General features: G+C 37.9%; 1 protein-coding gene across 1 annotated transcript in view; it reads right to left on the bottom strand.

Annotated features, from left to right (window-relative positions):
- The window catches only part of ACADM (acyl-CoA dehydrogenase medium chain), a gene marked incomplete at both ends in the record, with an annotated part of 28,501 nt that extends 13,492 nt beyond the window's left edge, over positions 1 to 15,009 (bottom strand). The window contains 7 exons of the mRNA XM_080692397.1: positions 2,113 to 2,243; positions 5,482 to 5,562; positions 6,693 to 6,793; positions 7,968 to 8,037; positions 8,146 to 8,243; positions 10,739 to 10,826; positions 14,980 to 15,009. Coding sequence (XP_080548523.1) covers positions 2,113 to 2,243; positions 5,482 to 5,562; positions 6,693 to 6,793; positions 7,968 to 8,037; positions 8,146 to 8,243; positions 10,739 to 10,826; positions 14,980 to 15,009 — 599 coding nt within the window. The remainder of the gene's footprint in view (positions 1 to 2,112; positions 2,244 to 5,481; positions 5,563 to 6,692; positions 6,794 to 7,967; positions 8,038 to 8,145; positions 8,244 to 10,738; positions 10,827 to 14,979) is intronic.
- Positions 15,010 to 15,534: the final 525 nt, after the last annotated feature.

The following is a 15,534-nucleotide window of genomic DNA, read 5'->3' as shown; positions in this document are numbered from 1 at the left end:
TGTATGTCTTAAAATGTGTTGCCCCAAACCATCACCATTTTTTTTTTTTTTTTTTTTGGTGGTACTGGGGGTGGAACCCAGGGGCTTTCTACCTCCGGGCTATACTCCTAGACCTATTTTATGTTTTATTTGGAATCAGGGTCTCACTAAATTGCTGACAGCCTCACTAAGTAGCTGAGGCTGGCTTCGAACCTGAGCGATCCTCCTGCTCAGCCTCCCAAGCGGGGGGATTACAAGCGTGCCGCCACCATGCCCGGCTAAACCATCACCATTTTAAACTCTTGTTTGATGCTATACTTTTATTACATCATTTGAAATTAGCTCTCCATACTCGTGCTAGAGTCTGAAATCTAGCTAGGCAAGTGCTCTAGTCACTGAACAATACCCCCTGCCATGCGTTAGCTTTTTTTGTGTGTGTGGTACTGGGAATTGAACGCATGGGCATCCTACCTCTGATCATCACTGCCAGCCCTATTTTTTATATTTGAAACAGAATGTCACTAAGTTGCGGAAGGCCTCAATAAGTAGTTGAGACTGGCTGTGAACCTGGATCCTCCCGTCTCAGCCTCCCAACTACTGGGATTACAAGCACCACCATGCCCCATCATGCATTAGCTTTTTAAAGGCGAATACATCATACTGTTGAATCCCATTAAATTTACAGTTACTTATTAAACTTTCCTCTTTTTTTTTTTTAACAAATAAGCAAGCATTTTCTTTTAACATTTTATATTAATACAAATAATTTTTGGTGTTTTATTGAACTACATATTATTTTTAGTCCTTATATTTGGATTTTTTGGAGTGTAATAAAGTCAAATTTTGTCTTCTCTAAAGAATAATCTGAGTTTTAAGACTGTTGGTTTATTTCTGAGAATCAAAGAAATGTTCTATACCAATAATGTTTTTTCCCTGTGAGTTTCAGGAGTTCCAAAGAGGTGGTGACATAGGAGATGAGGGAATGAAGATAAAAAGCCAAAAAAGACATGGGACGCTCGTCTTTGTAATCAGATTTCACTAGGATGGCAATATTTATTTATTTATTTATTTATTGATTGATTGATACACTGTAGTCATACAACTTAATGGAGTAAAACTTTACCATTTTCTTTTCTATTGGGTTCTCACACCCTCTTTTGGTAGGATAAATGACATTGTGCCCACACCACAGATTAAAACAGTATGACATCCATGGATTACCCAAGAGCATATAACATCAAGATGGTGGAGGCACACATATACTCATCACCCAATTAGCCCTTAGCCAACTCCCTCCACATTCCCTCCCTCCTTCTCATGTTTGGCTTAGTGACTGATGTTTGTGAATGTACATCATGTATATTAGGGAATTTCTCTTCCCCCCTCCCATCACCTCCAGTTAGGCCTCCTTATTTGCTCATCTATGGTTTCTCCTTCTTCGTCTAGAGTTCCGACGACCCTTTCTCTCTACATAGCTTCCACATAATTTTTTAATATTTTTTTCTTTTTGTACTAGAAGACTTAACCCAGAAACATCCTACCTCCAAGCTATACCAACAGGCCTTTTTATTTTTGTTTTGGAACAGGGTATCACTAGGCTGCTGAGATTGGTCTTGAGCCTGCTGCCAATCCTCCTGTTTCAGCCTCTCAGGTACTGGGCTTGTAAGTGTGCACCACCATGCCCAGCTTTATTTTATAATTTAAACTTCTTTCTTGTTAATCTAAAATAAATAGTTCAGGGGCTTAAAAACAGTCTTTAAAAAAATCACTGAACTATTTATAATCTCTTATGGACCTTCCATTTTCATGAACATAACTTACTTTGTGGCTTAAAAATAAAAGCCAGACACAGTGGCACACACTTGTAATCTCAACTACTTGGGATGCTAAGGCAGGAGGATCTCAAATTTGAGGCCTGTCTGGATTATTTAATGAGACCCCATTGCAAAATTTTAACAAGGGCTAGACACGCAGCTAAGTGGTAAAGCACCCTTGGGTTCAATCCCCAATGCCACCAAAATAAATAAATAAATAAATAAAAAATAAAAACAAACCATAATAAATAAATAAATAAGAAGAGAAGATTCTGAACATAAATTAAGAAGAAATACAGAGATGTTTCAGAAAACATACCAGTTAGCTTTTCCTCCATTGGTTATCCACATTTTCTGACCATTAATAATATATTCATCTCCTTTCTTTTCTGCTTTGGTCTTTATACCAGCTACATCAGAGCCCGCTCCAGGTTCTGTTACACAGTAGGCCTTAATTATATAAAATAAAAAATTAAATGTTAAGTATTATACTTTGAATGTATAAAAACAGGATTTGTTTTGTTACTGGGGATCAAATGCAGGGCCCTCCACATGCTAGGCAAGAGCTCTACCACTGAGCTAAATCCCCAGGTTCATATTTTATTTTTGAAGCCAATATTTAAATTATCTTTACAATGCCTAAAATTAAAATGTTTTTAGAAAAACCAAATAGCTCAAATGTAAAACCACTTTATAAATTAAAAATAGGCATAGGACATCAATAAACAATAAAAAGTTAAAATGTTAGGCATCTTTAACAAACAAGATCATTTAATTCAATTATTCAAACATTTACTGAGCATCTACTATTTACTAGCCTACAAATTAGGAGATAGGGAAACCAGAAGTGAAAGATATTCTTTCCTAGAGACTTGTAGTGATGTAACAGTAAAGATAAATAACTATAATGTAATTATGTGTCTAAGTGTAAAAGTCATACATCAAGGACTTGAGGAACTAGCTTCTTAGAGATGATGTTTAAGTCTCAAATGGCAGAGTGAGTCTTTAGGAGGAGGCAAAAAAAAGAAAAGGAATGTTTAACAGATGTAATGATACTGAGATAAGACGGTTATTTAGTGTTTGTAAAGCTGGTAACACCAAAGTTTTATACTATGTGAATGCTGTGCATATTATTATTATCATTATTATTATTATTATTATTTTTTTTGGCAGGTCTGGGGATGGAACCCAGGGGCATTTGACCTCCGAGCTACACCTCCTGCCCTATTTTTTATTCTTTATTTTGAAACTGGGTCTCACTGAGTTGCAGAGGGCCTCACTAAGTAGCTGAGGCTGTCCGCGAACCGCGATCCTCCAGGTCTCAGCTTCCCGAATGCTGGGATTACAAGCGTGCGCCACCACGCCCGGCTGAATGCTGTGCATATTATAAGGGAACAGTAGGGTATGAGTTGGCTTTACGTACTAAAGGGTATAAAGGTGTCAGGAGTGGTGGTGCGCGCTTGTAATTCCATCATTCAGGAGGCGGAGACCGGAGGATCGTGGTTTGCGGACAGCCTCAGCTACTTAGGGAGGCCCTTTGCAATTCAGTGAGACTGGCTTAAAAATAAAAAGGACTAAAAAATAGGGCCAGGGTGTGGCTTGGAGGTAGAATGCCCCTGGGTTCCATCCCCGGTACCGCAAAAAAAAAAAAAAAAGAGGGGGGGGGGATAAGTGTAACTTATATGTTGAAAAAACAACAACAATAAATCAAGGGGAAGAGGAAATAAAGATAAAACCAGGAAGAAAAATAATACATACCAAATGTTTTGAGGTTCAAATAATTAATAATTACTAATGGTAGAGTAAAAAGTTGGCTATAGGCTTCCTACTCACCAAAACAACAACAGAAAAATAGTAACAATTATAAATAAGTTACAAATGTAAACTTCCCATAAGTGGGTCTTGCATATGACTAGCAGTTATAAGAGAAACAGTTTCACCTGGTTAATAGGTATAGAAGGCATTTCTTTAATATATTTTTGCCAAACAGGCATTCCATAAAGATATTTCTATATAAACATAAGTATCTTGTTTTATCTTTACTATATCCCTTGTTGATATTATACTCTCTCTCTCTCTCTCTCTCTCTCTCTCTCTCTCTCTTTTTTGGTACTAGGAATCAGCCTCCCAAATTCTGGGATTATAGTCATGTGCCATTACACCCAGCTCTTATACCATTTAAAAGTAGAGCAAGAGCTGGGCATGGTGGCACACACTTATAATCCCAGTACTTGGGATGCGGAGACAGAAGGATCACAGGTTCATGGACAGCCTCAGATACTTAGTGAGGTCCTCGGCAATTTAGTGAGACCCTGTTTCAAAATAAAGAATAAAAAATAGGGCTGGGGGTGTAGCTCAGAGGATGAACGCTACTGGGTTCAATCCCCAGTATCACACACACACAAAAGTAGAGCAGCTGGGTTTGGTGGTGGTGTATCTCAGTACCATACATTAAAAAAAAAGAAAAGGTAGAACAGCCCTTGATTTGATCCCTAGTACCACCAGAAAGGAAAAAAAAAAAAAAAAAAAAAGAATTCTAGAAAATAATCTAGATATTTTGCACATTTTTTTTTTTTTGTGTGTGTGTGTATGTGTGTGTGTGTGGGGGGGGTACTGGGGATAGAATCCAGGGGCATTCTACCTCTGAGTTACACCCCCAGCCCTATTTTTTTTATTCTTTATATTTGAAACAGGGTCTCACCAAGTTGCGGAGGGCCTCACTAAGTAGTTGAGGCTTTCCAAGAGCCACGATCCTCCGGTCTCAACCTCCTGAATGCTGGGCTTACAAGTGTGCTCCACCATACCTGGCCACAGTTTTTAACTAATACTGAGAACTATTTAAACTTTCATTTACCCAAAAAAAATAATTATAATTTATCTAGGTAATATGTATAAAGGTCTTTATTAAGCAGTCTGTCTGATATTTGGGTATCTGAAATTAATAAAACACTTATTTTCAAATATTACTTTCTACTCTTTGAGATGAATTCTCAAAATTAATTTAAAATTAATAATAATCTACTATAATTCAGTACCACAATCACCCTAGATGGAAATAACAGTTCAACTAATAAATGAGCAAGTAAAAAGGCGAATAAACAAGCAAGTAAAAATCTTTATGGGAAGGACAGTTTCAGAATAGAACCTCAGTATTAATACTTAGAAAATCCAGCTTAAAAATTTGTTGAATTGCTCTCAAATAAAACTCTAACTTTTATCCCCAAGTTAGTTACCCATTAAACAAATGAGCTAATATATCTTCAGTGACATGTTCACACTAACGTCTTCTTAATTCAAAGATTACTAGGATCAAACATCTACTGCCCTACATTCAATTCAAACTTCCTCAGAAGTAGTTCCTCAGAAGAACCACTCCATTTTGAACTACAAAACTAAGTTGGTATCACTCCATTAAGCAGATAATACTCTAAAGGTGAGGGGAGTATTATGACATGTTTTTTGGTATTCCAGAAACATCAAATAACAATTTCTCCTGTGGAAATAAACCAGAGGATTATTATGACACTTTCTTGGCATTCCAGAAGCATCATTGTACCTAAATATGTTGCAAACTTTTATCTTAATGTCATAGAGCCCAATATATACATATAGATTAAAAAAGAGAAATAGTACCTTCACCATTCTTAAATGTGAAATAAAAAATAAAGCAGCAGCTACACATACTCACACACATCATTGGCTGCTCGGTCATCCTCCCCAAATACTTCTTTTTTTGTTCGTCATTTCCAGCAATAATAACAGGCATTTGCTACCAAATAATTTGGTATTAAAAAAAGCAAGATATTTTATTAGATATGTAAGCTCATAAACACTACAATTCAATATAAAACATTCTCTCCCTATATAAAACATTCCCTACCCAAGGAAAATACTTGGGTAGGGGGGAAATATTCAAAGAATTGCTGTATTTGTTTAAAATTGCTGAATTTTATTTTATTTTATTTTCTGTGTGGTACTGGTGGTGGAACCCAGAGGCTTTCTACCTCTGGGCTATATTCCCAGCCCTATTTTATATTTTATTTGGAAACAGGGTGTCACTAAGTTGCTGATAGCCTCACTAAATAGCTGAGGCCGGCTTCAAAACCTGCATGATCCTCCTGTTTCAGCCTCCCAAGCACTGGGATTATAAGCATGTGCCACCACACCCAGCTTAAAATTGATGAATTTTAAACTGCTAAAGCCACAAGGACATATATCTGCTAATCTAAACATTTAATAAAATTAAACTGGACTTGGTATATAATACATAAAAATCTATTTTAGTAAAATCTTCAAATAAGGGATTAAATTTAGAATATATAGCATGCTATACATGATCAGGCCTCCTAAAAACTGCTCACTAAATTTCAACACTGCCAGCAACTGCAGCAAACCAAGCCAGCTCCTGAATGCTGGCATTAGTTTCTGCCCTTACTTAATCCCACTGAAACTGCAGCCAAAATTGTACCATTTCCCACAAGGACAGTTGGGATTCCAAGTACAGAGACAACAGAACCACAGTGAAGAAACTTTGGAATCATAACTACAAGTTTCACTGCTGAATCTAGTGTTCTTTCTTATAAAATACTATCTTTTATCAATTAACTTAGCTGTTACTATTAATAGTTCAGTTATGCAAGTAACCAACCTTCCCTCCCTCTCCCTTCTCTTCTCATCTTTCCTTCTCTCCCTTCTTCCTGGTAGTAGGGATTGAACCCAGGGGCATTGTACCTCTGACCTACAATTGCAGCCCTTTTAATTTTATATTCTCAAACAGGGTCTCATGAAGTTGCTGAGGCTGTTCCTGAACTTGTGATCCTCCTGTCTCAGCCTCCCAAGTACTGGGATTACAGGTGCATACCATCACGCCCAGCTATAGACACTTTTTAACTAACTTACCCCCAAAGAATTTGCTTCAATAGCAGTCTGAACCCCTGTACATCCAAAAGCCAATTCTTCAGTAATTAAGCAAGCGTCAAAAGTTCCAAGTCCAAGACCTCCTATGGTATCAAAATTTTTAAAAGCTTATTATAATATGTAGTACTTGATAAAAATAAAGGTGAACTACTTTAATTTCTTCCAGACAAAAAAGCAAATATGCAAATATAAGTGTTCTAGCTAGCACAATAATAAGTTATATATTTCTAAAACAGACTAAAAATTCCAAAACATTCTCTTCCCATTTGTATTTTGGACCTATATTCCTGTAAAACTTTGACCCGAAGTCCAAAACATTCAATGAAATGTAGAACAGAAAGTAGGATTAAAATTTAACAAAGTCTTGGGAAAAATAATAAAATGCAACCAACTGATGATTCTAAAGAGAAATTACTGAAGTTTATGTCAAGTTAAGATTATCTCTAAGTTTTGAGGTTGAGGCTTCTAAAAGCAGGAAAATATGGTAGTCTCAATAGGGAAACAAAAAGAAAAGGCTTTTTTTTTTTTCTTTTAGTGCTGGGGATTGAACCCAGGGACATTCAACCTCTGAGCTATACCCTCAGCCCTATTTTATTTTCCATTTAGAAACAAGGTTCTCACTAAGTTGTGGAGGGCCTCACCAAGTTGCTTGAGGCTAGCTGTGAACTGCAATCCTATCTCAGCTTCCCAAGTACTGGGCTTACAAGCATGAGTCACCATGCCTAAGAAAGCCATTTAATATCAACAAATAAATAGGGCCAGGCATGGTGGTGAACACTTGTAATCCCCACGTGTTGGAAGGCTGAGACAGGAGGATGGCACAGGTTCTCTCTCAGCAACTTAGTGAGACACTGTTTCCAAATAAAATATAAAATAGGTCTGGGAGTGTAGCCCGGAGGTAGAAAAGCACCTGGGTTCCACCCCTGTACCACAAAACAAACAAACAAACAAACAAACAAATATTTTTAAAAATGAGTAGAATTTTACTTTTTTATTTTATTTTTTTGCAGGTCTAGGGAAGGAACCCAGGGACATTCTACCTCCAAGCTACACTCCCTGCCCTATTTTTTATTCTTTATTTTGAAACAGGGTCTCACTAAGTTGCAGAGGGCCTAAGTAGCTGAGGCTGTCTGGGAACCGCAATCCTCTGGTCTCAGCCTCCCAAATGCTGGGATTACAAGCATGTGCCACCATGCCCAGCTCAATTTTACTTTTTTAAAATCCATTCTAGGACAAAAAAATGTTAAGAAAGCTTACCACAACTCTCTGGAATGTGTGTATTGATTAAGCCAAGTTCCCAGGCTCTTTTTATTAGGGGAAGAGGATACTAAAAGAAAAAAGAAAAGAAAAAAGCTATAATTTATTTAAAATCTACAGTATTTTATATAATATTAAAAATATAAGACTTTACTCTTCTTAATATGTGTACACTTACTTCACCAGTTTTATCATATTCTGCAGCAACCGGAATTATTTCCTCTCTGGCAAATTTTCGAGCAGTAGCTTGAAATTCTTTCTGCTGTTCAGTCAATTCTAAGGAAAAGTTATTTAGAAAACATTAAAACAGGACAATGTATTGGGGGGAAAATATCCTACAAAGTCAATATGTGGAAATTTACACTTAATATGGGGAAGTTAATCTTTGATTAACCAGAAAACCAAAGATCATCATGTATTTCCTAGCTAATTAAAATTTCACTGAATATATAAATAAATCTATATCAGTACAAATGCTGAATAGGTAAGATTTGTTTCCACGAACAAACAAAATAAAGTGAGCTAACGTGAGTTTCCTGATTAGAAAAGAATTATTTCCAGTTCGTAAGCAGATTTATCTAGTGTTTCCTAACACTGAAGTGAGACTAACATATAAAACATGCCTCTGATCTCAACAATCAGTCTAAGAAAATGAAACACATCTAGAGCCAATAAAATTTGTCTCAAAAATTATTTAAGGATATCAATAGCATTTTATTTGTTTTCAAAACTGGGGATGGAACCCAGGGGCATTCTATCTTCAAGTTATACTCCCAACCCTATTTTTTATTCTTTACTTTGAAACAGGGTCTCATTGAGTTGCAGAGAGCCTCACTAAGTAGCTGAGGCTGGCTGTGAACCTGCGATCTTCCTGTCTCATCCTCTCAAGTACTGGGATTACAAGTGTGTGCCACTATGCCCAGCTTAATTTCACTACTTTAAACTCAGGCCAATTTAAGTAAATAAGTTAATATACATTAGCAAAAGTGATAATAGTTTTTTTTTCAAAAGACACTGATAATATAAACTCCTGCTATATTACTAATAAGAAGTATCTCGCTGGGGGGGGGTGCACGCATGTAATCCCCACGCTTGGGAGGTGGAGATAGGAGGATCGTGCTAGTTCGAAGCCAGCCTCGCTGACTTAAGAGCCTCTCTTTCCAAATAAAAATACAAAATAGGTCTGGGAGTGTAGCCCAGAGGTAGAAGGGTTTCCAGGAACCCCAATACCACCACCAAAAAAAAAAAAAAAAAAAGAGAAGTATCTAAACAATTCATTTACATAAAATAAGGACTAAGTATAAAACTAATAAAATGAATACAACAGCTGGACTGAGGATAAGAACCCGCCACTAACTGCCTTTTTTCAAATCCATGCCCTCTAGTGTTTTAATGTAGTTGCCAAAAGATGGGTACGTTTTAAAGAGGTATTGGGTATTTAGGCAAGAGGAATGAGAGCAAAAGCACAAAAGGATGAGCAAAAACGTTTAAGACTATAATAATCATTTGTATGGGGAGACACAGGGGAGAGAGAAAAAGTAAGAGAAGTAGAATTTTAGTGCTGAACCAGAGTGTGAGATCCAATTTCTCCTTTTATAGATAAAAAAATAAAAACAAAGCACAGAGGTTGAAAATGACAGTTCCAGTCTTACTACCAATTAGCAGCAGCAGAATACTAGTTATAACACACTGTACTTCTGTGGGTGGGTAAGGCATAGGGAAGACAGAGATCTACTGTGTGTCATTTACTGACTTACTTTGTTCACTATGAGATAGGGACTTTATATATAACATATAATTTAATCTTCAAAGAAATCCTTGCTTATAGACATTATCTCAATTTATTCAGAACCAAATCAACTAGTCATGGGTGTTACTTATATTTCTTTACTTGAGTTTCACAATTTCTCTCCCCAATATTTCTGTCTCATCCTGTCATCTTGTGAACCATCACAGATTTCTGCTAGTCTCTATGACTTTGGATGTAACAAGCTGAAACTAGAGACTAGTCATATCAAATCAAGAGTAAATCTCAATAAAGAAGATCCACTAAACTAAACTACCATCATCACTCTGTTCATTTAATTCTGGCAAAAAAATATTATTATGATGAAGGGAAAAAAATCTTGACAAAAGCAGTAACAATGACCCTAAAGAGCTCTGAGATCATCAGTTATATTTGGGTATGAGTTAATTATTTCAAGTGCCTTCTAACTATTTTCTGAGATCAAGTAGACTAAAAAACATTGCTTTTTAACTTAAAGTAAGAATTTTGAGGCAAGAAGGACTTTGAGAAGAAAAAAAGGCCAAAGAAGGAATACTACCTCAAAAAAATTTTTTTTTTTGGCCTGGAGCTTTCATTTTATGAAGAAGGAAAATTATATTACTTTCTTTCTGATACTTTACTCCCTTTTCTGATTTACTTTACTCCCTTTTCTGAGGTCTGAGAATTTCATCTTACAGCACCAAACTGCAATTCAGATAAATTATAACTATATATCAAATAAGTGGTTTAAGAAGTATTTATCAATAAATCTGCCACTTATTTTGGGCTACACATTTAGAAAAAAGGGAAAAATAAATATGTGTACATGTTGTTAACACAGAAAGAATATATAGGAAAACATGCTGAAGAAGAAACTAAGGAAAGGAACAATGTATGTGACTGAACCATCTGTGGATGGTGATTGGTTCTACTCGGTGACAGACATCATAAAACTTATAAACATTTCAGACAAATATATTTTGAAGTCAAAAAGCAAAATGTATACCAAAATTAAATCCTAATCCTGGTTCACGATTTGGAAGAGCTTTCGTATGTTGTGATCTCCAGTCAAAATGAGAAATACTTTTCAGGACCTGTAAAAGACAATTAAAATTTTTTTTTTTATAAATTAAATATCAAACAAACAGAATACTGGACATTATAAGTGAACAGAACAATTTGTTTGACCATACTCAATAGCACTGTTAGCTGGACATGGTGGTACATGCTTGTAATCCTAATACTTGGGAGGCTGAGATAGGAGGATCGCTGGTTTGCAGACAGTCTCAGCAACTTAGTGAGGCCCTCCCTCCAAAACTTAGCGAGCTCCTGTTTCGAAATGAAAAATAAAATAGCCTGGGAGTCTAGCTCAGAGGTAGAATGCCCCTGCTATACTTATTGCTGCTTCATAGCAAAGTTATGTCTACATAGGATCCACGAAACCAAAAATATCTGTTCCTTTATTAAAAGAAAACCCTGTTCTACTTGCTAATATGCTACCTATTTTCATATCTGAAATACTATCATTTTTTCCAAAAGAAAATGTTGAAATCAGATACACAAATATTCATTTGCATCCATTTTTATATTCATGAAAATTTAATGGACACAAAAGATATTATTAGCAAGTAAAGTTATTAAACTGGAAACCACAAATGGGTGTTCCTGGGTAAAGGTTTGGGGGCAGCCAAAATTAAGCAATTTGTAGTTTAAAAATTTTTGATGGAACTATTCCTACAGGTTTTTTTTTTTTTTTTTTGAGACTAAGTGATTTATTTGCCTAAGGTCACATACTAGTAAGTGGAAGAGTTGGGATTTTTTTAAATTTTTTAATTTTTTAAAATTTTTTGATGGAACTATTCCTACAGTTTTAATAAGCTATGTACTAAGAGAGAAGAGAAGCCAAAGTCAGGTATGGTGGTATACCCTTGTAACCCCAGTACTTGGGAGGCTAAAACAGGAGGATCATAGGTTTGAGATCAGCCATAGCAACTTGAGAGATCCTCTGCAATTTAATGAGGTCCTGTTTCAAAATAAAATAAAATAAAATAAAATAAAAACAGGGCTGTACATTTGTAATTCCAGTGTGGCTGGGATTGGGAGTCTGAGACAGGAGGACTGTGGGTTCATGGCCAGCCTTGGCAACTTAGGCCATCTGCAACTTAGATCCTACTTCAAAGTAAAGAATAAACAACAGGGCCGCTGGGGGTGTAGCTCTAAGGTAGAATGCCTGAGTTCAACCCCTAGTACTCCAAGAAAAAAAAAAAAAAATTACACTGTATGAGAATTGACATTTTCTTTCCAATTTTCATTAACTTTACTTTGGAAGTAAAACATGGCTTCCCTGGCCCTTATTGTCTAGTTTTTATAGACCAAAATCATGTGAGTCATGTTATATATACATATGCACTGAATCCAAAGCCAAACCTAGAATTCGGGCACTATTTTCATTTTCACTTTGCATAGGAAGTAATTGGAAGTTTAGAAACATCAAGTAAAATTAGTCAAGCTCCCTTTGCTCTTTAATAGTGGAATCAGAATTATTATTCTCACATTTACTATCAAGAGTCCACACAAAAACCAAACCAAATAACCTCATTCTATTATAAATGTGATTAAAAAACATTGCACAAAAATCATTCTGCACAAAACAAATTCAGGGGCATTCTAACCTCCTAGCTACACCCCCAGCCCTGTTGTTTACTCTTTAATTTGAAACAGGGTTGCACTAAGTCGCAGAGGACCTCACAAAGTAGCTGAGGCTGTCTGCCAACAGTGATTTTCCTGTCTCAGCCTTCCAGGTACTGGGATTACAAAATGGTCTGCTGAGAGACTTAAGGGAATTATTCAGTAGATTTAGGATATTTTACAAAGTCAGTTTACATATGATTCTCAGGTACACATTGCTATATAAAACAAAGTACAAAGGTTGTTGTAGCCAGGGAACATTGCTCATTTACCCGTTAATGATATAACGATGTAATTTTGAGAGGTTGCTTAGAATAGAAACAGAATAAAGAAATAACACAGGATTGTAAATTAGATGATTTGTGTGTGTATGTTAGGGAGTACTAGAGATTGAACACGGGAGCATGTTACTCTGATCTACTCCCCCAGCCCTATTTTATATTTATTTATTTACTTACTTATTTTGGTATTGAGAATTAAACTCAGTGGCCTTTTACCTCAAAGATAAAGCTAAATCCCCCAGCCCTACTGTGTGTGTGTGTGTGTGTGTGTGTGTGTGCGAGAGAGAGAGAGAGAGAGAGAGAGAGAGAGAAGAAGAAGAAGAAGAAGAAGAAGAAGAAGAAGAAGAAGAAGAAGAAGAAGAAGAAGAGAGGAAGGGAGGGAGGGAGGGACTGGGAATTGAACACAGGAGAGTTCTACCTATAAATTTTTTTTTAATTTTTTGAGTTTCAAACAGGTTTTGCAAAGTTGCTGAGAGTCTTACTTCATTGCTGAGGCTATTCTTGAACCTGCAATCCTCTAGTTTCAGCCTCCCAAATACTAAGATTATAGGTGTGTGCCACCACACCAGCCTTTTTATTATTATTATCATCATTATCATCATTATTTTGAAATGGTCTTGCTAGGTTGATGAGAGTTTCATTACTTGTTGAGGCTTCCCTGGAACCTTTGATCCTCCTGTCTCAGCCTCCCCAGTACTGGGATTACTGGTGTGTGCCACCATGCCTGTTTTATAGTTTCAATTTACACCTAGAAAATGGAGGACTAATCTCATTGTATAATTTGGGAGATTAAGATACGATATTTAAAAGCCTACATCATAAAAATGTTTTATTACTTTGGGCTTTCTGCCCAGAGCAATGGAATACCAAATATTCCAGAGACAGCAACTTTAATCAAGCATCTATTCTGCAACAGTACCACTACTACTACAAATTACTTTCATGTATTTCTTAGAAATGTGAAAGTCTTAGTAAAACTAAGTGTCAAAGAGTTAAACAAAATGCATATTACAGTTTCTGATTGAGCTAAGAATAATAAGAACTGTTATTATATATTATATATAACACAATATATAATTACATATATAATATATAATGAATATATAGTATATATTTATATATAATATACAATTACATATGTAATATTAATAATAATTATTACTTTGGTAATGAGGATTGAACCCAGGGGCATTCTACCTCCAAGCTACACTCTCAAGCCCTATCTTTTAATTATTTTGAAACAGTCTCTTAAGTTTTGGAGGCCCCACTAAGTAGCTGAGGCTGGCCGTGAATCTGTGATTCTGCTGTCTTAGCTTCCCAAGTACTGGGATTACAAGAGTGCGCCAACAACGCCCGGCTAAGAATAATTTTAAAATCTCCCGATTTCTGTCTTCAGAGTCCATTATTTTGTACAAGTAGCAACAGCAAAAAAAAAAAAAAAAAAAAAGGCAGTATTATTCAAAATTTTAAACCGTAGCCTTTTATGGCCAAAGATGATTTTAATTAAACACTAAGTGACATTTAAATAGCAGTCTTGTGTGATTATATCAATAATATTTAAGGTATCAAAAAGACACCTAGTGACTGAAACACATTTATTATCTATGACACAATACTAGAATATATAGACAAGCTTCGTGGAAAGTTTTGCGGAGGATTTTTTTTTTCTTGTACTGTTTCTTTAAGGTATGCAATTCGAAAGGGTGCTTTTACATAATGCAAACCAAAGGCGTATTAAACATATTAAGTTACTTAAGGAGCAGCTCCTCCATTTGCCTTTTCCGGTGATTATGCAGGCACCCAAGATAGGAGTACTAAGATATATCTACAGAATAACACCTATTTTATGATTTCCTTCCTGGACTGGGGATATAGGACGAATAGGGAAAGTTTTCTAGAAGAGATCTACAGTTCTGCAAATAATTACAGCCACAGTTGTGAGAACCGGACTAATTGGGAGCCCGGTTCACTGTGGGAAAGGGTAGGCAGGATTCCTGGGGAGGAATCTTCGGAAGGTTCCCAGGGCAGAGGAAGAAAGTCCTTAGGGAGGATGCCGTCGGCACCGCCAGCTGCCCGAGGGGCCGCGATGCCCCGCGATCCGGCGACCGCAGGCCGGAGGGCGGCGCCGGCAGCTGCGAAGGCGGACGGCGTCCGGGGGTCGGGGGCGCCCGCGCGGCTCCTTCCCCTCGGGAACCGCACCTGTTTCCTGCCCCGACCCCTTCCCCAAACACCACAACGTCCGTAGCCCAGCCCCACCACGGCCTAGGTCTCCTCTCACCCGGCAGCTTCTCCTAAACGCCGCTGCCATGTCGACTCTCGACAGGTCGGTCTACTCGGACTCCGCGCGTCCCCGCTGCGCTAGGAGCAGAGCCAGACCCGCGTGTGGGCGTGGCCAGACAAGCCCCGCCCCGAGGGCGTGACCCAAGGGGCTCTAGTAGTGGTCCAGAGGCGCGGGGGCGGGGCCTCGGGGGCGGGGCCTCGGGGCGTGCGCGCGCGGCTTCTCGGGACGCGTCCGCGCGACCTTGGGAGAGGGGCGGGCGCGGCGGGGTCGCCGGAAGCGCCTGGCCGCCTCGGGCTTTCGCGTTTTCCAGCCGATCGTGGACCGAGGCCGCCGAGCGCGCGGAAGCCGAGGGCGGGGCGCGGAAGTAGGCGAAAGGGCGCGGGGGCCGTGCTCCCGCCCGCCGCCCCGACCTTCACCCGCCCGGTCGCTCCGCCAGCCCTGCGGGTGACCTGGAGGATTCAAAGTTCACGCTGCTCTCAAACGCTGTCTCCAAGAAAGGATGTCTGTGCCAGGAACATTTAGACATTTAGGGGGCTTTAATTGCTTTGATAA

The sequence above is a fragment of the Muscardinus avellanarius genome (assembly GCF_963383645.1).
Source record: "Muscardinus avellanarius genome assembly, chromosome: 3".
NCBI classification, from domain to species: domain Eukaryota; kingdom Metazoa; phylum Chordata; class Mammalia; order Rodentia; family Gliridae; genus Muscardinus; species Muscardinus avellanarius.
Note: the sequence above shows the minus strand (reverse complement) of the source record. Positions and strands in the feature narration are given on the sequence as shown.